We start from the raw sequence: 21,972 nt of genomic DNA on the forward strand, positions 1-21,972 counted from the left end.
CCTTGTGCCATTGTCAATGCCTTGATAATGGCACAAGTTGCCGAAACCATGGTCGGTGAAAATAAAATAGTGTGGAAACAGACTAGTTGTTTTAATAAGCTGAATATCAAAGATTTCCACCGCATCACGCCGGACACTGTATCTTTTATAAAATTTTCTTTAACTCTGTATGTGACTTGATTATTTTTTATTAGGTACGATAAAAGTAAAGGTAACTCAAGATATTTTGCGCCCCCCCCCTTGAGTTTTTTCTGTGTCCGTTACTGACTACAATGTATGCCTTTCAGTTTAGTTCCATGCGTGCTACTTTCCTTTTTGCCTCATTCTTTGCCGTAGCCGGCTTTGCGAGGGGAATATCTCATGTCTAAAGGATAAGTGTTAGGCGAACGAGACTAAGTTGTATCACGGTATACGATGCACTCTAACCATCATTCATGCTGTGCAGCAGCTCCTCCATGAGAAACATCAATTTTCCATCACTTTGTACGGAGTACTTGACAAATTCGGGCGGTCTGCCTTAAGCTCCTGCGATTACCTCCATTCTTTACTTGAGTGCCTGAATGTAATGCATCCACATCCTGTGTAGCCTTGAGTATCTGGTGAATGTCCCACTGATGCACTGTGTTTTTGACTGTGAATTTGGCGTACTACAAAAAAGTAGACCTGCTTGATGATTCATGCATTACATCATCTAATAATTAGAGGTAGTGCCTTATGGAGCGATGTTTCACCCAGGAATTCTACGAGGTTTTTTGAGATCCGTGTTAATTAATTATAGCTGCGGTTTCAGGTAAAAAAAATGGGTGCCTTTCAGCTAAATGCATGCAAAGACAAGAGTGTTTATCATGCTACGAGAAATTTATTTCAGATAAGCTTAAGACAGTACAAACAAATACATAACTCATGTGAAAATATCGTAAGGGACACAGGAATGTTATTACTAAAAAATTTATAAGAGAATAGCGTGCAATATTATCCCATTATAATTAATCAATCATTACATGATTTACTAATTGGCTGTTTCCAAAATTTACCTTGATAATCAAACACGCTTTTTTACTGCCGCAACTTCAACAACGAATGTTTTCATCGACTGAATGTATTTTGTTGGCCTTGAATCACTACTATACGCAAACGAAGACATATTGGGATAACTGGCACAGTCAGAGCCATAGCTAACGATGTAGAAATGCAGTTTTTTTTAAGACAGTAAAAGTCTATTCTCAATAACTCGGTTGTCGTAGGTAGAAGGATAGGTTTGGGTTCAGACTGAGGTGGTGATTATAGTGCTAGTATAGCTACCCACAGGGTAGTTCTAGTATTAGCCGTGGCGGAGTGAGAAAGACTGCCTAATCATGCTTGAATGCTTTGTGGAGAGCACTTCAAGTTCAGCTCCCCGTCCGTCAGAAGGGACGTTAAGCCGTGGTCGCCTAGGTCTCTTTCGTTAGGAATAGGTAATGCCGACGCCGGGTTTATCTCCACCCTTCCCTCCCTTCTCTTTCATGATTGTGCAAGTACCTCAGCTATCGGTCATCTCCTCCAAATAACACTCCATCGCATTCCAGGATAGTGTTGGTGGGTTCTAGTCGTTATAAGCTATGACATAGTTTGCATGATGTCCATCACTTGGGTTTTTGTACTTAGAGTATTTAATTAGGAGAAATCTTCATGCGGGGTTTGTGTATAGGGGCAATCAATCAATTGCGAAGCGCTTCAACCACCAGATCACTACGCTACCCGAAATACTTATGCTGTCATCATGAAAATTTAGCGTATAGGAAATGCTCTTCAGACAATAATCAGCCGTGTATCTAAACTACATTTCTTACTGCATTGCACAGTAGACAGTTCAGGGAAAAACACCTGCTGTCGTTGGAGGAGAAGGAGGTGGAATGAATGACGATTTTCGTTGCAAACTTAGTAATATGCCCTATTATTTCATGCTTTTGAGAACTATGCAAGGTTCTCCTTAATTGATACCTAAAGTTACTCCTTTATGCTTGTAAGGGTTCTTAAAGCTTAATTAAAAAAGACAGCATATTAGAACGCCAAAGTCAATGTGTTTTGCACCCTATTGTTGTTAAAACCCGAATCAATGTTTATTTTATTGTACCAAAATACCTTGCATAGCAACATTGAAAAAACAACTAATATAAAACTTCAAAATCCATAAAACCATAAATTAATAAAACCAAAACGATAAAATCAAATAATAGCGTAGTTAGGATGATATGTAATCAAGTTCCTATGCAGTAAGTGTTTTCCTTTTTTTGGAGAAATAAAACGAATTCTTAATTATTATTGAGTATTAATTGCATTGTGCATATTAGCAAGTGCATTTTAAGTGCACCTTGCCATTGGCCTCTTCGTGTTTTAAAGGGGTTATTGTCCCTTCCTTGACGGAACTAGCAAAATGACGGCAGCACATCGATTCAGTCACTTTCATAAGCCCGTCATAATTGGAATTACGATACTTCCGTCAATACATTAACGTCGACGCCGTTCTTAGTGACTTCCGTCCATCAATTAACACTCCCGCCCCGCCAAATGCTCAAAACGGCATCTAAAGAACCCGTTGTAGCTAATTAGTGAGTGAACTTAGTGCACCTCTTTGTTAAACGATGAATCAATGTCATTAATGCATGGTTATAGGGCTTGTACAATGTACAAGCCAATGTACATCTCCCTCGTTGCATAAAAATTATGAACAAATAAAAATAACCAAAGAAATTTTAAACGTGCACATTAGGAATTATTTTAAGAGATTAATCACGACCATATTAACTTGGCCCGCGGAAACAACTTGAAAGGTTGATGGCCAGCAGAAACATATCCCACGATAAGATCTCGAGTACAATCTCATAGAGAGAATGACTTTTTCATTACTTGTAACGTATGCGATAAATTTCGGTGATGTATAAACCATGTGTATGGTTGTATGTACTAACTATGTTCATGTATCTACTTATAGAAAATAAATTGCACGATAACATTAATTACGCTGCCCCGTAACTTATTTAAGTTGCATTACTTTTGCCAGAAAGAACATTTCCTTCTTTTAGGTTAATGATAAACTCGTAACTTTGTCTCTCTCTGTGGTGGGTTAGTGTTGAAACATCAATAATTATTTCATAAAGATCGGGGAATATTACTTGCCTCACATACGAATGGTAGTAACGTAAACGTTTTCTATAATGAAGAAAGTATGAGATAGAATAATAATTGATGAAAATTTTCAGTATAATCACCTTTCAGGTCTCATATAATACTTAATTATAATAACACTGCTTAAACTTGTAGTACTTGCAGTTCTATGGATACGGATGCGGCGACTTCGTATTTAAAATTAGGTGAAATATATTACGTTTTCGGGACAGTCGTATAGTATTACTGATAATAGTCAATCGATAATAACACCTACTGTCACCATTTACCGTATTTTACATCCAAATATTAAATTAGAGATAAACTACTTTGACGGTGGTAACATGTAAGTCTTCTGTGGTCAATAAATCTACAAAAATATTGTTTGCATCGGTGCATCGCACTTCGTAATGGCTGCCAACATGAGAAGAAAAATGTTCACTGCCTCACTCAACTACCCGTCGTAAGCCTTAATGACTTTTTTTTTTAGAAACTATGGAGTACACTTGACGTCATTTCTCCCCCGTGGAAACTGACAACCGTTATAAGGAAGGATATGAAATTTCCAAAATCGAGGTGCAGGTGTTGCCTACAAGTTTCAAGGCCCAGTATGTGCCATACTGCCCGTCACGGCATGGATGTTTACTGCTTTTTTTTTACTAGCTACGCGCTATGTTAGTCATTCTGCTTGTCATTGGGCCTATCTACCCCACCATTTCTTTCCCTTACCTTTTCCACACTTTTAGTCTCCCCAATTCTACGAATTTGGAGTTCCTTAGCTTTCGTATTTCAAATTTCAAACAAGTAATTCATCAGGAAATCAAGAGCGAATATGGCCGATTGAGTGGGAGTGATTGGTCCACAATTAGAGGCGTAACTCTCTTTGTCAATCTATTCGTTGAGAGATGCTTAAAGTTTCCCTGTATTTTATCCAATATCATGAAATTTAGAAATTTCTAACGGAAGTCCGTAAAATCAAAAGAAATCCTTTTACCTCCACATCATTATTTAACGGCATTCTGACATTTATTTAAAGACGGTATCACTCATTGGTCTTGGGCACTTTAAGATCAGCCTGCTTAAGTGAAGTTATTAAAAAACCTTAAAATCGGGGCTAAATTCTTCAAGATTCAAGAGATATGACAAATGAAGGGATCTATATTGTATCCAATACCATAGATTTTAGAAATGTCAAACAGTATTCATAAAAATCAAAGGAAATTTTATTACGTCGATTTAATTATTTAAGGCGTTTTGAGGTTTCTAGGATACAATATCACTCTTTGATTTGTGTCACTATAAGCTCAGTCGACCCAAATTTAAGTTATAGTAAACGTTAACTGCGGGGCTTTATTCTTCAAGATTAAAGACATATGACAAATGAAGGAACTAATACGCAAACGTGGAAACATATCGCTAGGATAATATTGATGCCTAATTTACTGGCTGATGATACAGATATCCAATTTATCACCATGAGCCGCGACAGCTCCAATCAAGGTATGTAATTGGCTTGTTTTGTTGTTCGCAGGGGACCAGTGTGTACGTGTCGACTCTGACGCTCACCTCGATCGCCGTGGATCGCTTCTTCGTGATCATCCACCCGTTCCGGCCGCGCATGCGCATGTGCACTTGCGTGGCTATCATCGTGGGCATCTGGGCCTTCTCGCTCATCGTCACCTTTCCCTACGCCTTCTTCATGTCGCAGAGCTCCTGGAACGACCGATACTATTGCAACGAGCACTGGCCCTCGGAGAGCTCGCGACAGGTGAGTTTTCAACACTAACTCGGGAGTTTATCCTTCACTCTTGAAGACTTCCAGGGCCCTGGTAGAGTAGAATATATTCTTTGAAGTCAAGTTTTTGAGGTGCAGATAATGTTATGGGGTTCTCCACCGGGTAATTTGCTGCATGTCTCTCGACGTTTATAACAACAAGTTATTCTTCAATCTCAGAGGATCTTTGACTTTTCATCGGAAGATCCGCTGAAGATGAGACCAAGTCGTTCTTCGAAACGTCGGAGACATGCAGCCACTTACGCGGAAGAGAACCTGAGAATCCTTGTTGCACCTGATACGCCGGAAAATCTAAAATCTTACATTCAGTTTCTTGAGGATTAGCCTTAGGAGAACACATTGCCCTCCCTCGACTGGTTTTTGCTTGCATCTTTAATTTTTAACGTCTACTCCATTATTTTTTCGAATGTTAACTTTATTTATTTGAGATACAGGCTAAAGTGTTGAAAAAAGGCTAGCCTCTGAACCCTAGAGTTCCAAATGAATGAGTCGTCATAAAAAAATTCAACGGTTCACGAGGGAGTGAAGAGCCCTCTTAAGAAAATGCAACTCGAGGGACCTGATAAAAGGAGGACTCAAGTCTGCCCAGTTGAAGCCTGACTAATACTGCCACTCCGCACCAATCTTAATCGGTTTCCTCGGCGCGACGACGAGTACGGAGAGATCCATTTATTCCCAATATTTACAATAGATAATTTAACATGAAAAGAATTTAAACTTAGAAAATTTATGAATTTGACAGATCGTATCATCATACAAATAAATTTTGGTCAATAGTTCTAATCATTATTCAATTCTCCGTGAAATATGGATAGCTACTCCGCGGCGCAAGCAACGCGTAGGTGATAACACATCCAAGAGGACGAGTGAAGAATCCTCTATTACAATAGTCGTGATGGATCCATTCATATGCACCGGGAGCACTAAGTCTATTTTTAATACTATATTACTAATTGAAAAAATACGATATCGTCATAAAATTTTCAAGGTATAAGGATTTTATAATAAAAATGTATCCTCATTATGAATATTTCACCTCAACTTAAATGTGGGGCAACATTTTCATGTGCCGATCCGTCGGGCGGCTCAAGCAAAAAAAATCGCAAATCGGATTACGGCCGAAAATGGAAATTCTTACACAGAAAAGTTCACCAATTAACAATTTTTCATTCATTGGGAGGGGAAGTATTCGAGGAAGATTGAATAAAATTAAAACTATCCACCGGAATGATTTAACTGCAAGTTCGTGGCTGAATTTATATTGAGTTTTCATTTATTTCCCTTGTCCTCAATTCTTATTGTTGATTAGCGTCTCGGAATTGAAGTCTTTAGGAATGAAATGCTAAGTTTTTGGCCTAAATTTTCGATTTATATTGTTAACGCCGTCTCACTGAGTACGCGGTAATAGCAGGATGTACAAAGTGTAGAAATAGATTGATGTTGACTTGTAAGTTGGCACGATCTTCCAACATACCATCATTGACGTTTTCTGATTTGTTGTGCCCAAATTTTCCGATATACTCGTACCTGACGGCTGTGTAGAGACTTAGAGAGGGAAATAAATACCTGCGGAATTGAACGCAGGCAAGCCGTGCTTTTTGAGGTTTTGCCGGTGGAGGCTCAATGTTACGTGCTCGTTAGAGGGAGCGAGGTTTCATGTATTTTTCACGGGGATGGCAATAAAAAATAAACAAAAGTCAAAACCAGTAAAATTTCAATAGTTTCGTTCCCAGGAGAGAAATGTACAAACAAAACGAAATTGATTTAAACCCGGGGAGCTAAACTCAGTGTTGAAACGAAATCGGAGTCAAAACTACTTCGGGTCGAAAGTAAACTAAAACTTTGGAGCAAAACGAAACGCAGATAACGTTCCGCACCGGAGGGACCACGTGATTCACCTTCGAACAGTTTAGTTTTGACCCACATACCGACTACGAATTATGGTTGAGTGAAATAGAGGTTTGTCCTACCGCCATTAGATGCATGGGTCACTTATATATTTACCACTAACAGGAGGACGGTGAACACAAACTGGTCATTCAATATTTAAGCTCAATTTTTTGACCTCTCTGCACGAATGTCAAGCGTAATGGGTCGAGACTTTCCCTCTCATCCCCCTCCACTGAACTTCTGGGATCGGGACTTAACTATGAGCAGCGGAGTTTTGATAACTTCGTTTGGTTCCTGGGAGTAGAGTTTCGTCTCGGGTCGAAACTTACGAAATCTAAGTCCAGAGAATCCAAGATGGCGCTGGACGCAATAACAGAAGACAACACGCTATGCGCATGGAAATGAAAAAAAAAATAATGTAATACATCATTTATAAACCTTTCACATAAAATTGTGCATCACAAAATACACCAATGGAAGCAGAATCTGGGGTTAAATAGCTTTTACAAAATACAATTAAACGATCTTCAGGTTTAAACTTCATACACCTCTTAGAAGTTAACACATTCGAAGAAATAGTAGTACAATGCTCCTTCTGATAAGATTGGAAATTATTCATTTGAATAGTTGTAAAACACAAAATATCAGATGTAGGAAAACTCTCCAAGCCACCTACATTCATTGTGACATTATTAGGTATCCTTGCAAAGCAAATAGTGAGCCAATAAGACCCTTGTGCATTATGGTCGTTACCAACAGCAAATGTAAACTTAAATCCAAATAGAGTTCCAATGGTATCAGCCACCCACACGTTAACAGCTCCAGAATGATTAGCCTTCAACACAGTACAATCCTTTATTATTTTCTCCACGGGTCTCCGAGGAGCCCCTCTTCTTATAGAACGATACTTAGGCCTAACGAATCGAAACGAAACATTTTCGTTTCGTTTCACTTACCGCCCCTGATTTTTCAGTTATCTTTCATTGGCGTCTCGGGTAGACTACCTTATTATTACACTGCATGACGTGTACACTTTGTATACAAGTCCTTGATTAAGTATCAAGCTCACTCAACCATAATAAGTCACTGTACCAGGCCGAATTCTTATCGCATCATTCGGGCTTAATCTATCGTATTTTGTCTTATTATGTTACATACTTCTTGTTTAAACTTGAGCCATTATTTTGAGATGGTCACGATACATTAGAGTAGACCCCTTACAAATTTCGCCCATTATTCTAACGTGATAATTTATAACTTCGATGGACCTTATGTCAAAGTTTTAAATTTATGGTACAAGCAAATGTTGATATTGGTTTACTACTATTCATCACGCAATGTCAATTAGCTAAATGATATATATTACGCGGAAAACCCTACTTCCGTCAGGAGAGGTGAAACAGAGCCTAATTAATACAAAATATAAGCCAGGAGAAGTGTTTGCCAAATAAAGCAGCTTAAGTAGGACTCACTAAAGTAATCGATTTACGCGAAAACATAAGAAAAAGTAAATGGTAAAGGATCCATTGAAAGGAGAACCATTGATATTTAAAGCATTGTTGACTGCGTTTCCAACTCCAGAAAAATCTTGAAAATGCCAATTTTTGGGGGTTTATGCAAAATCTAACAGAGCCTTTCAAGCGATCAGAATAATGACGCACGTTCTGGAGCACATTAAATAACGTTTTGTTTCCGTTTAAATTCTCGGACAAAGGAGAACACTCTTAAGTCAATTAAACTCAAATTGGCTTGCAAGCTTTTCCTTCCATTGAAAACTTCTACTTCCAGTCAATTCAATTTTCTCCCCTCCGAATTAAATACAATGGAACAACGATAACTAAATAATGCGAAAAGATCGTGCACTCAGCCGTCTTTTGCACTCAGTGTGTCAAACTTCAGAGTAAAGTGCTCTAGTGGAATAAACGGGAGATAAATGCATTTTTTTACATATTTTTCGGATCGGCTTACGTCACGGAAATTTTTTCACTCCAAAACAATGTGAATATTCCAGAATTTTCTTTATTTTTTAAAATTTTTGGGGTCTTATCTATACGACCAGCTTGCATTCAATGCGTACATTTGTGTGTGCGTTTAAGGATCTAATATTAATGTGTAGTAGAATGGGTCAAGCAGCAAAATTCTTGAGTATGAAGTTATTTTAGCAAATAAAAGTTGCTTCTTTTCTTGCTAATCAGCGGAAAAATAATGGCACAAATCTTACGAGAGATCTTCAGCTCTCACAAAGAGCCTGAAGATTAGACAAAAAAATAAAAAAGTATTTCCAACCAAGTGTTCAGCATTTGATGATCCTTACCCAATTTAATTGGTGTAAGTTGCTGATACTCTCTTTAATGCCTGTTGAGTTTGGCCTTTTCTCTCGAAAAAAAATCGTCAACTGTAAAATTAAAATATTTTCTATTTTATAATGCAACGCAAAATATATTGGTTCTAATAGGCAGCTATATAGTTTTCAAGTTTGTAGACATAACGAGGAATTGGTCACCAAATAATTACAAACTACGTGATGATTATAAGAGGAATCTAAGGTCTAAGTAAACCTTTGATAATTTGAGGCCTAAGGCATTCATGAATATCGACCAAAATGACTATAAAAACAAAAAAAAGAACAGATAAAGTTAGCAAATCACATTATAAGGCTATATAAAACAGAATCCTTAAGAAAAGCCGAAATAAAGGTTGTAATATGTTTTTTTCCAAGAGAATTGCGGAAGAAAACTTTCCAAAAAGAAGACTCAGATTTAAATATGTAAATACAAATGGATCCAGCAAAAAAAAAGGCAAAAAAACATTAAAAAGGCTTTCAGAAATTAGTAGAAAAGAGGGCTTTACATCAGAACCACCAACCAACCTCTGAAGCACTTGACTTAATTACGAGTACCTTCTGTGTTAGCCCATTTAAGTCCGGAAGGTTCCTTTTGGGAAATGTAAGCGTAACAAGGCGTCGCAGATGGAGGGGACGAAAGAAAACAATGGCGACCGTCATAACGAAGAGATTTTAAATGAGGAGTCAGCGCTCGTGGCGATAGCAGACCGAGACAACAAAGAAGTAGCCAAGTGACAATGGACCGCAGAAAAGGTGCAAGGGGGGAGGGGTTCCCGTGGAATGCATAATGTGTCTGGTCGCCTACGGGACTCTGCGCACCCGCCTAATAATGTGGGCAGGTTTACACAAAGGATTGCCAGGGGAAATGAAGATTAGCCGAGAGGAAGTGGTTCTTCATTATGCCTCGAGCATGACTCCTACGAAAGGAAATCGCGGAATAAAGTGAACAAATGCGAAAAATCAAATTGAGTCAAATTTAGTCATTTCTCAGTCCGTCACAACTCAAATGGGGTGATTTCGACTGAAAATTTGGAGGTAATAGATTCTAAAATAAACTATTTTACATCCCACTCAGTACGTATAATTCAATAATCAAATAAATGGTTCGCGAGTTCTTTTCGTGGAATGGTGGCATGATAGATTCAAAAATAATACGCAAAGGATTTATTAAATAATTTGATTTGGAGGTAAATTATTAAGCATATTTCTTAATAGAGGATTTGAAGCCATTAGAACTCATTCTTTGTTTTGATCACCATTACTTTGATCACCAGGTTTTCATTTCGACACAACGGTAAATTTAATTCCAACGCAGTGCCGATTTCACAGGTTTTTTATTAGTGAAGGGACTTCTTTTGTTATTTCTCTTTTAAGTGCATGGTAAGTGAATTGCATAGAATTAACTGTTTTTGTAGTATATGGTTAAAATCATTATAAGAGACACACATTTATATCAATTAATTATTTGAAAATTATTCTAGAACTGTTAATTTCACTCACAGCTGTATCCGTTTTCTCTCTTGGTTTCTCCTGCCACTGACTAGGATTTGAATTTGGGGATGCCGATGCCCCATCTTATTCAATGAACCAACTGTGCCATCCGTCTCCAAACTGAGCGTCATCATTCGCATCACGGGTTGCGCGGTAGGTTCCCGTTCCTCGATAGCAAGGCATGCCTTAGGGCAATCTCCGATGGCCGCGAATGTGGAGAGAATCGCATTAACATGCACAGTACGTGGCGAGGGACTCCAGTGAAGATGTTTGCCGTTGTGTACAGAATCACGCTCCCTTTCCAGTGCATTTAAACGCTAGCATATCATTGCCTCAGTCGTTATGATGGAATTTCTTAAACTTTTTTATTAACAAACATTATAAAAAATTAAGACCAAGTACTGGAAAGAGCAGAAAAATAATTATCCATTATTCAGGTAAAAGTTACGTAAATTAAATTTAAATATGTAATAAATAGAGCCGGGATAAAAATGTTTAAGAATATGATTTGTTTTACCTTTCGAGTATTTAAAGAGGATGGTTTGTTTTCAATCTACGATGAACTCACTATGTGTGGTAAATATTGGAGTGATTTTGATATAGCCTTCACGTTACCATTGTAATACGACCGCCCCAGAGTTCCTTATATTCATCCTGAAATGGAATACTTTCCAAGTCGCTGACCCGGTGGTCTTCGATTTAAAAATAAGCCATTGTCTTTTGAGTATTTTTTTCTCAATTAAGTATGTCACCTGTGCATGTATATTGTATCATTTAGCAGAGAAATTGATTAATAATAAGCGTTTACATGACAAAGCTGTGTAATGCTGGCAAACAGATTTTAAGCTGAAGATTGTAGCATATTCAGCCTCCCCCACGTAGGGCAAATGCTACAATTAGTAGGCGTGAAATTGAAGTACTTTCAGGACAATTTTGAAAAGAAGTTTAATGTTCTAACTTATTTAATGATGGTTCTTAGATCAGGAAAAGGGAAAAAAAAGGATCCATGTCCAACGTTTCCAAAGCGTTTCTTAACCCCTGAAGAGGGTAACAGAGTGAGCTGCCGATAGGTTACTTTAGATCCTTTCACTTGGTTGACAATCCGAGAAGAATTTTACTATGTTATCCTCAGGTAAATCATGAAATATTTGCGTGATTCGTTGTCACGGGTAGTGGCGCAGCGAGGTGGGTTTTTGGGGGATTAAACCCCCCCCCCCCACAGAACTCAGATAATTTTTAAAATTTAATCTAATTTACTTAATTGTATAAATTTTACTTATAGAATAGCGCAGGGATTAATAAAATACCCCTCAGAAAGCCATAAAACTCACAATTTTGAACCATTTATATGAAAACAGTTCTGGGGAGGGTACCCGCACCTCCCGTATTCCATATTCCCCAGTATTAGTCGCTTCTTAAAACCCCCCTTGCTTTAATTCCTAGCTGCGCGCCTGGTTACGGAATTTTTGGAATCTACGCAACATGATAAATGCAAAATCTTGGTAATTCCACGTAAAATTAATACGATTTGACCTAGATTTTGACATGGCACGTCATCAAGTGGTGACTACGAGTCACACATAAACTTTGGTCGCAAAGTATTAAATGTATACAAAATCACAAAGTTTTTACGTTTCGTTATATCAAATATTTAGCAGAGAGTAAACTAGGATTTCCAGAATCAATTAAAGAGACTAAGGTAAAAAATTGTTGCAAATAATCGATATCAGAGATAATGTAAAACACGTTGCACAATTAAGCTCGATCGCGTATTTTTACCCCATGTTATCTCCACGTTCAGTGCTTATCTATCGCCCGGGGAGGAAGTGGAGGCGATGGGAGTGAGCCTTCATTTCATATTTGTATTTCGCGGACGAGACGGGGGAGTTTGGACGTGGAAAGCTCGTTAGAGTAAACTAATTTATCACGCGAAGCATCGAGATTGGATGCCCTCCGGATCACACTCTCCTCCCCGAGTACATACGGAGTATGTGCAGCTGACTTGGTGGCTTATACAGGGATGAGAAGGGTAAGAGTACAAGCGAAGCTGGAGTAAAGTCGGGAGGATGTGGTGTACGGGTTGTTGGAAGGGACCTAGGTATAAAATGACCGGGCTATAGAGTCCTGATGCTCTGAACGAAATGTACGACGCGTAAATGCGTAAACCGAAAGAAATCATACAAAAATTATCATTAACAATGTGAATGTGTCCATTTCCAACGCTTCCAAAATCTTTCTTCACACCTGCAGAAGGTGGCGAAGTAAGCTGTCGATACGTTCTTTAGAATTCTTTCATTTGGATGGCAACTATAGAAGAATTATACTATATTATTCACACGTAAAGCGTCTAATACTTTCTTGAAAATATGATAAAATTTCAAGAATGAAGAAACGAGGTTCATTTGAAATTTTTTGGAAATAATCGATGTCACAAATAATTTATAATATGCCGAAAATTTATTCTATTCTACGCTTTCGGCGATAATAACTTCATTTTTTCCCCATTAAATATGACTCTATACATATTGGAATAAGCAGAATGTCATTTTATCTTCTCGCATTCTTAAAATAGAAATCGATTTTATCCATAAATGTCACTGTCGCTTTAAGATTTAGTAATAATTGTAAAAAATCATATAAAAATTATTTTCAGGTTGTCAACCGCGTAAATGAGTTCATTTCCAACGTTTTCAAAGTCTCTTTTCACCCCTGAGGACGGTGATAAAGTGAACTTCCATTACGTTCCTTAGGACCCTTTCACTTGGTTGACAACCTAAAAAGAATTTGCTGTAATATTATTACCGTATTATTATTCAGGTAAAGAATTAAATTCTTGGTTGAGATAAAGAAAAAATTCAAGAATCAAACAGAGAGAGGGAGTCATTTGAATTATTTTGAAAATAATGGGCATAAAACATAATTTAAAATATGTCACACGATTCCACGAAATGCATGTATTCCGTTCAACCGGTTTCGACGACAATAATGTCAATTCACGTCCAATCTGAATCTTTAAGTCTTCGAATATGCAGAATGCTATTATCTCTTCACGCATTCGCAAAATAGAGATCGGTTTCATCCAGAAACCAAACCTTTACCTTGTAACTTTTATTATTTTAGCTCGAGACCGAAGGATGGAGAGTCAACACTAAGACCGTCACACCAAACAAGTTTCCATATTGCAATGAAAACTAACACGTTTGTCAAAATAAAAATTTCAATTTAGTCAATATGCAAATACTGTAATTTAAAAGATGCAAGTTATGTTCCGAATTACTTTAAATGCTTGCTTCTCCATCATTTGGAGTAGTGCAATATTAGGTAATTTTCAACTAACTTGTGTTATTTATAGCAAAAAATTCCTCAAAGAACGTTTTTTCTGACTGAAAAATATAATTGAATTGGAAATTCTTTAAGTTAGCGATCCATTATGCCACATCACTTTATCAGTTAATTAAATATAATTTTAAATATAATTTACAACAATATAACTCCGTGGTAGTATAGAATACCGCAGGAGAAATTAAAACCTTTAAAGAACTCTAAACATGAATATTCCGACTTAAAGGTACGGTGTGTTTCAATTTGTTTCTCTTTAATTTAAATGTATAGTTTAAAAAAATATCTCATCATGAATAAACGCGAGGGGGTTGATATCTAAGCAACTAATGGAACCGCTGGTCACAAAGCTTATGGCCACGCTAATGCATGCAGATATCTGCCCCTGTCCACAAAGTAGCCCACTGCAATATCATCTTCCGTCCTGCGAGGTGGAACCGTTCTGTTTACTTTATGGTCATGTGCGGCAAACTCCAATTTTGCGCCGAAAGTAATCGCAGGCGAAAATAAACACGTCACAGCAGGAGGATCAGAGAGGATCAAAACGTTTTAGATAGCCGGCTTACTCTAATCTTACCCAATAACCCAAAGTCCACTCCCACTAAAATTATCGGTAAGAAATGAGCTCATGACATAGATTCATGGTTATGTTCTTTTCATAACATGTCCCGTGTAATACCGGATATTCCTGAAGATTTATCTGTGTTAGCCTTAAGCGGTAATTCAGATTAGGGTTGGAATTGTCGTATTTTAGGCCAGGCGTTTTCTGTTGGAGTCTAAAAGAGGACACATCTGTTTTATTATTGGAGTTAAGTTGATAGCTCAAAGTTTTTTTCGCTAGGAAAAATGCCTTTTAATAAAAAAAATTAATAGGGACTCAAGAAAATAATGCCTTTTAAAGAAAAGTTTTTTTTTAATTCTATCATATTCGAATGGATGATAAGAACACAGTGTATATAATTATTTATATAAAAGATACAGTTTCCAGCCTAATTTTGTGGAAATCTTTGCTTTATAATATAATGAGAGCCCTTGAAAAATCCGCACTCATTTATTTTTACCGACCCAGTTTTCGGCACATGATGCCTTGAAAATGGAGAGTAAATGAGGACATATTTGTTTCACTGTAGGACTTTAGTTGGTAGTTGAAAGTTTTTAGTTGAGGTAGTTGAAATGCCTTGAAAAGGGCATTATGTGCCGAAACTTGGGTTTCTAAAAACAACGAGGAGTAGTAATAGACAAATTCCTTCATTATTTTAAAAATATAATTATTTCTAACCTTTAAGTATATAAATTTCGGAGTTCTGGGTAAGAAACTTATTAAAAAATTTATGCAAAGTGAATAAACCTTTCCATTTCTTTTAAGGTAAAGGGCTGAATGAGAATCGGAAATATTTCATCGATTGTGAAAATTGTGCTCGTAGTGGGTTTTAACCTTGCTCTATCTAATTTTTGAGGACTATAGTGACAACAGTGGGCGAGCTCTTTAAAGCAATTTTCATTTAAGCTGACAGGAGAGTGTCAGTGAGTGTCTGAGAGTGAAAATATCAACTGCTCTCAACTTTTTGTGTGAATGCATAAAATTGACGTAAAAACCATTGGCTCCCGGTCATGTTTTTATTTGAATGAGCGAAGAAAAATCGGGAAATACGATTTTGTGTTTTATCCTGTAAAATGCCAGTTGTTGTAGCAGTCAAAGGTAGGAAAAAAAGGATAACTCATCTTTGTTAATATTGCCGAAAATCATTCATGTGTTACGAGAATGTTTTTGTTTCAATATTGTAGGCTCTTTTTCGTAAGACCTGAATACTTTTCTGCCTCGAAAATTACACAATATGGATGCGGTATCAATTAAAACTCACAGGAATTCGTACTTAGAGCGAAGTTTTTTTCCCACAACGATAATTATCTCTAGCTTTTTAGAAGGCTCTAAGCACTTCGATAGATTTACATAAAGAAGTAGTGAATTTTAATAGCATTGAAGATGGCGTTTAAAGTGTTTGAGGACAAAAACGGCATTTTCTCTCACAAGCCAATAAATTTTAATTTCATTTTACACCACGCAAAGACATTATTTAATTTGTACCCACGATAGAATCGAGGGTATAAAATCCAATTTTTCTGATGGAAGATATTTAACGACGGCGATTGATGCATGGTACATCTACAGCCAATTATCAAAGCCGCCTGAAAGCCGCCTCACTAGGCGTGTAGTTGGTGGGGGTTATAGGACACCAGCCCTTGAAAAACAAAATCAAACTAAAGAAAAATGAAACAGTGTGCGATGGAGATATTTTACTATTGAGTCCCTCTAAGCATTTATTAAACACACTTATTTATTTATGAGAGGAAAAAATAAATCCTAAACCTTTTTCTTTCAGGAAACATCTCTTTTGTTTCATTTCTTTTATTTAACTCTTTCCATACCACCAAAAACAGCTCTATACGGCATTTTAAATCTGGGTCATTAACATGTTAACAATTTATTGCATACAAACAACCATGCCCTGGATAGGGGTAACTTACCCAGGCGGAACTCGAATCCGCGACCCCCTGCTCGGCAGGCGAACTCTATACCTCGTCGCCACCGAGGTGGACAAATTGTTGCTATCGCATCTAAAAACATATTGAGTTCCAAGATTATGTTCTTCCCGTCGCATTGAAAGATATCTGTTCGTATAAGCTGAAGCAATATAAGGCTTGCACATAACCTCCGGGTCTCTAGTGGCTCCAAGCCCAATTCGTGCAACAGCTGTTTAGCGCTCTCTGTACCCTCGCAGCAGGTTTTGACGAATCATACAGCTTTCCTCTGTATTTTATTGAGTTAAGGGATCCCCCACCTCCAACGACGTCAGATATACTGTCACTGACCTGCCAACTGTTCGTCTGATCTCTTACTTTCTTTCATGACCTTCCTCCCTCCCTTAATTTTCATAGCTTCCCAATCACCCACCCACTGCCACCCTTGAATTTCACCATTACCCCCCCCCCCCCGCTTCAAGTGTTGTCAGCCCCCTTATATATGTATATATACCGCCTTGTCTGTGTATCTATTTGTTAACCTCTTGAAAATAACTGGAAAAGGTCGAAACCGGTTGAGGCTTTTTAATAAATACCGTGTAGAATACAACAAAGTTTACTTTTGTATCTATCATGTCACAATTCCACACGGTGGCGTTGCCACGGGAAGTTTCCGGGGTACAACTCCCCCGTGAGCCTTTATAACTTTATTTTATATATAGAATATACTTTATTCGAATAAATACTCGTACAAAATGCTGTTGTTGGTTCCTAAAAATCACGTTTTCAGCATCAAAAATCTTAAAATTTTCCAGGGGAGGATCCCCCTTTGCCGTAGGGTATTTTCCATACACCCTGAAAGGCCCCCAAATCACTGGTAAACCCCCATTTCAAAATCCTGTCTACGCTACTGATTTCACGAAGTGAACTCGAAAACCACTGATTTCAAGTTCAGGGATTAAATATTTCTGCGCCAGATGCAATATGCTCGCCGCGTGTTCAAGAGGCGACCTGATAAATGCAAAGCAGAGTCAATCTTTCACTTTAACGTACGAAAATCTTCCTACAACACACTTGACGGATCATAGCTTCTTCCGAACCCTGTCACGTCCCAATAGACGCCCTTTGACAACGCTCCAAACTGCAGCACTATGAGACTACCTTGGAACGCTGGTGGCATCTTATAAAAGCCGCTATACACGGTGAATGAACTTGCGAATGATCATGCTGAATGATCATACCAATGAAATCATTCGCCGTACATGAGGGAGAATTCGCGAATGAACTGCCATGCGCATGATCAGTCAATGGAAATTAGAACATGTTCTATTTTGCTCGCATGATCCCGTGAATGGTGGCATGATATTTCGCGTCATCATTCACCGTGTAAAGCGGCCTTAATATACTTCAACAGAGGTGGCGTGACATATTCTGGGCGAAGCCTGGGTGTAAAAACTTTCCACCGTATTGGACGCCCGTGGAAACACGTTTAAAACTGGCAGTTATTTCAGTAGTTAATTAATCGCAACAGTTAAATAGTGTTACCCTAAAATTATCACAAAAATGATTTGTAAAACATCTTCAATAGCAAATGAAAATAGGATTTAGCGCGCGAAATAATGCGCATTTGTCGTATTATGCCTAAATAATCACTCTTTGCTTATACTCGCCTATTTATTTATCACTGTTATTCGGTTGACACCTCTAATTCTACCTCATTTCGCGAATATTACAATAGAAGATCCTCAAGTCGGCCTCATGTGTTTTCGTCCACCGCGCATTTAAATGGGATTACAAAATTCGCCACTCGCGTCCCTGATGGACAAATTGATCCGAGTTCCTCGGAGAAATGAGGTACACTTAGGGATGTCAACCAAAATTTACATTCATGATGATGCTATTCTAAAAATTCATAGTTTTCAATGCTATTCCTCGAAATTACAAGCACTATACTGTAAAATATTGGAAAAGAGTGGGTCGCATTGCACTCATCACCGCATCGCGGACATTTTTGTAAATCGAATAAAATGCGACCGAAATGGCAACAGAAATCAGCCTTCAATGGGATGGAATGGGTCCTCCTGTATGCAGTCTCTTTGCTTCATTTCTATGTGAAACTCGGATCTAATTGTCCGTCAGTGACGAGAGTGGCGACTTTTGTTAACCCAATGCGCGGTTGGTGATAACACATTTAGAGGCCACTTGAGGGTCCCCTTTTGCTACATTCGTAGTTGATAGCGTTACTTGTCCTACTCCTTCATCCGGCGCAAGCCACTGAGCAAGTCGAGTAATGTTCCCAAAATCCCACCTTCTCTCCGTCCTCCGTATTCAGACTTAGTCCCAAGCACTTCCGCCGAAAGCAATAGCGAGCCAAAATTGATATTCTACGAGTTCCCCTTGTTTACTCCCACACCCATTACTCATCTACCGACACACAAGAGACGGCGGCAACCTCTCGTCTCTGCAGGATACTGTCGAAGCAATTTATTTCATTTTTTCTCTATAACGCTCTGGATCGGCTCCAGTCGAAATCGTGGCGGTTTCCGGAGGGGGAAATGCTGACGGAGTGAAAAATTACCATTTCAATTTTCGCTTACACGGAATGTATATTTTGTTTTCCGTTTCGAATGTGGAGCTATATTTTTCCTACGAATCAATTTATTGAATCTCTACAACTTCACTGGGGAGAAAACATTAATGGCGTGAGATTTGTTAAACGATACCAAACAGTGTGGTCGAGGCGTAAAAGGTAAGGCGTAAAAATCTGGAGATGTACTTTAAAACGCTCTTTGTTCATTTCTGATTTCGGATATTTTTTACTATAACGAACCTAGGGAATTCATGGATGTTTATGGTTTCTTTTAAAAGTTGGTCAACTAAAGAGTATATTCTTCCTCAGTAACGTTTTGACAGAGTTTTTTCATTCTCGGGACTTTAAATTTAATTAGAAAACTTAACGACAACAATTATTCATGAAGTATTTTAACAAATATATATAACCTACGATTATATCACTAATGGATTACAGTTGCTGAAATTTGAAAAAAAATAGCCAATTTTCGTGATCATCAAACTTAAATCGATGATCAAGCAATGACATTAACAAGCTCCCACTCAAGATATTTTCCCGCGACTACTTACCTCTTTAAGTTCAAAAACAGACGAATACGCATCGAAGTTAAATTGAAAAACTAAGTCATTACTTTTAAGCAATTTAGTTTAGTTTTTTAGAATGATTTTGAAGCCAAAAAATATCTTAAATATTATTTCATATAAAATAAATTGATATTTGTTGAATTTTGTGCGAAATTTTACTTCGTTGTAATTTAAAAAAGGACAATAACTAATGGGCTTCGCAGAGTACCGCCCAGAAATGTCTGGCGATAGTAAGTAAGTCCTGTTTTTTAAAGAATTTTTCTTCTTCCAAGTTTCTTGCGCGTCGCTTAACTATGAAAGGAGTAGCTTCAGCAAATCAACATTCCTAATACTGGAATTGATCAACTTGAAAGCGTATCTGATTTCAGGTGAGAATACAAGCATAATAGTGAGGATGTAATTCATCCGATGCTGCTTATGGAGCATGTTTCTCTATAGAAGCAAATCTTGGAAGTTGAATGCAACAGAGAAGCCATGATAGGATGAATTGGAAACGAGGTCCTACCAAAGAATGATGAAGATAAAATTGATCAATCGTCTAAGAATTGAGGAAGTGCTGAGAAAATTGGGAGAAAAGAGAATCTTCTAAAAACCTTAAGGGGAAGACGGGACAACTTAGTTTGCCACATTATGAGGCATGATGACCTGATGAAAACAATTGCAGAAAGACAGGTGAAAGAGAAAAAGGGCAATGGACGGCCTCAAATGATTTACATAGGATAGATTATGAAAGGATGTAAAAGGGACGAAATACGCCGCTATGAGAAGGCTAGCGAATAGGAGAGAGGAATGGAGAGCTGCGTCAAACTAATCTTAGGATTTTTGACTAATAATGATGATGACTTTATAATTAAGTACCTACTTAATATTACTGAATAAGTATTTTCATTAATTTGATTTTTGGAAAATTTTTGCGAGAATCTTTAGACTTTGCTCCACTGCGCAGCGGTAAGCACGACATGAGACAGTAGTACTGGAGATAGCAGCTGAAATTGATGAACTTAATGGTAGGTCAACAAAATTCGAGTTTAAGTCTGGAGCACATTAACTGGCTCGCGCTCTCTCTCTCTCTCTCACATGAAGTTCGGAGACAAATGAATGCACATCCCGGACCGCATCGAAGTGACCTGCATTATTCATTTCGCCGAACGGAAACTCAAGCCGCTAAGCACGGGAAGTGTGTCCCTACTCGCACGACTTTGCGGGACCGCGCCCTCCTCCATTCCTATATCCACCGCCACTTCCCCACGCCTTGAGTGGGTGTCTCGCCATATGTTTGCCATTGGGATGGTAAGATGGGGGCCGTAAAGTAAACTTGGCGAGGAATAAATTGTGGGTGGGGAGAGTAGCGGAACGGTTTGAAGGATTTAGAGGTCCATTTATACCACACGTGATCGGAATCGTGGAACGCATTTAAGTCTTCTGGGAAAAGAGTTGGAGCAAAATATTTGACCCGCTAAGTAGTCAATTTACTCGAAAAGGCACTTTACGATGTCGCTAAATTTATACATAAATCGTTTTATCGAAGTGGGTGAAATAGTTCTTGAGCATTTAAATGTATACCATCGAATTTGATAATAGGTTAGATAAGAGATAATGCGCTTTTTTATGCTCTCGTCTCCATCACCATCATTAGTCATCAACCATAAGATTGGTTTGACGCAGCTCTCAATTCCTCTCTCCTATCCTTAAGCTAACCATTTCATAGTGATGCAGCTCTCCTCTTTTACATCCGTTATAACCTGTTCTATGAAACACATTCGGGGCCGTCCCTTACCCTTCTTCCCTTCCTCCAGTCCTTCTACGATTGCTTTCATCAGGCCGTCATGACATTTTTAGAGACTTGTCTTTTCTCCCACTCTTTTTAGCACTTCCTCATTACTTTCGCGGTCGATCCGTTTTATCTTCATCATTCTCTCTACTCTCATCTCCATTTAATCGAATTTGTCGTCGTTTAAAATTTCTTGACCTTTATTCCGGGTTAAGAAAACGATAACCCCTGACGGATGTTCCTCCAAAATTTCATAATTAACGGATAAAAATGTTAAAATGGCCGCACATTTTGTCGTACGATTGTTTACATTAGTCCCGTTGATTATCTGGTATATTGCACAAAATTTATCACCATTTTAGAGATAATTATCTCAGCCTGATAATTGTCCTCGACTAATCTTCTATTTCATACCGATTGCATTATTTTTTGCTGAGGGCATTGAGCCATGTTTTCAGGCTAGCTTGGCAACCACATGTACTTATTGTAAAGACCGATCTTTATTGAGATTTTCCTCCCATC

The 21,972-nt window shown here is 38.0% G+C and overlaps 1 protein-coding gene across 2 annotated transcripts in view; it reads left to right on the plus strand.

The window, feature by feature from the left end:
- The window catches only part of LOC124153888 (prolactin-releasing peptide receptor), a 288,340-nt gene that overhangs the window by 27,694 nt on the left and 238,674 nt on the right, over positions 1 to 21,972 (plus strand). For both annotated transcript variants that reach the window (XR_006863784.1, XM_046527269.1), the window contains exon 2: positions 4,676 to 4,912. Coding sequence is in view for 1 of the 2 variants with exons in the window: in XM_046527269.1 (XP_046383225.1) it covers positions 4,676 to 4,912 (237 nt within the window). In the remaining variant the exon portion in view is untranslated. The remainder of the gene's footprint in view (positions 1 to 4,675; positions 4,913 to 21,972) is intronic.

This window comes from Ischnura elegans, chromosome 2 (assembly GCF_921293095.1).
Source record: "Ischnura elegans chromosome 2, ioIscEleg1.1, whole genome shotgun sequence".
Taxonomy (NCBI): domain Eukaryota; kingdom Metazoa; phylum Arthropoda; class Insecta; order Odonata; family Coenagrionidae; genus Ischnura; species Ischnura elegans.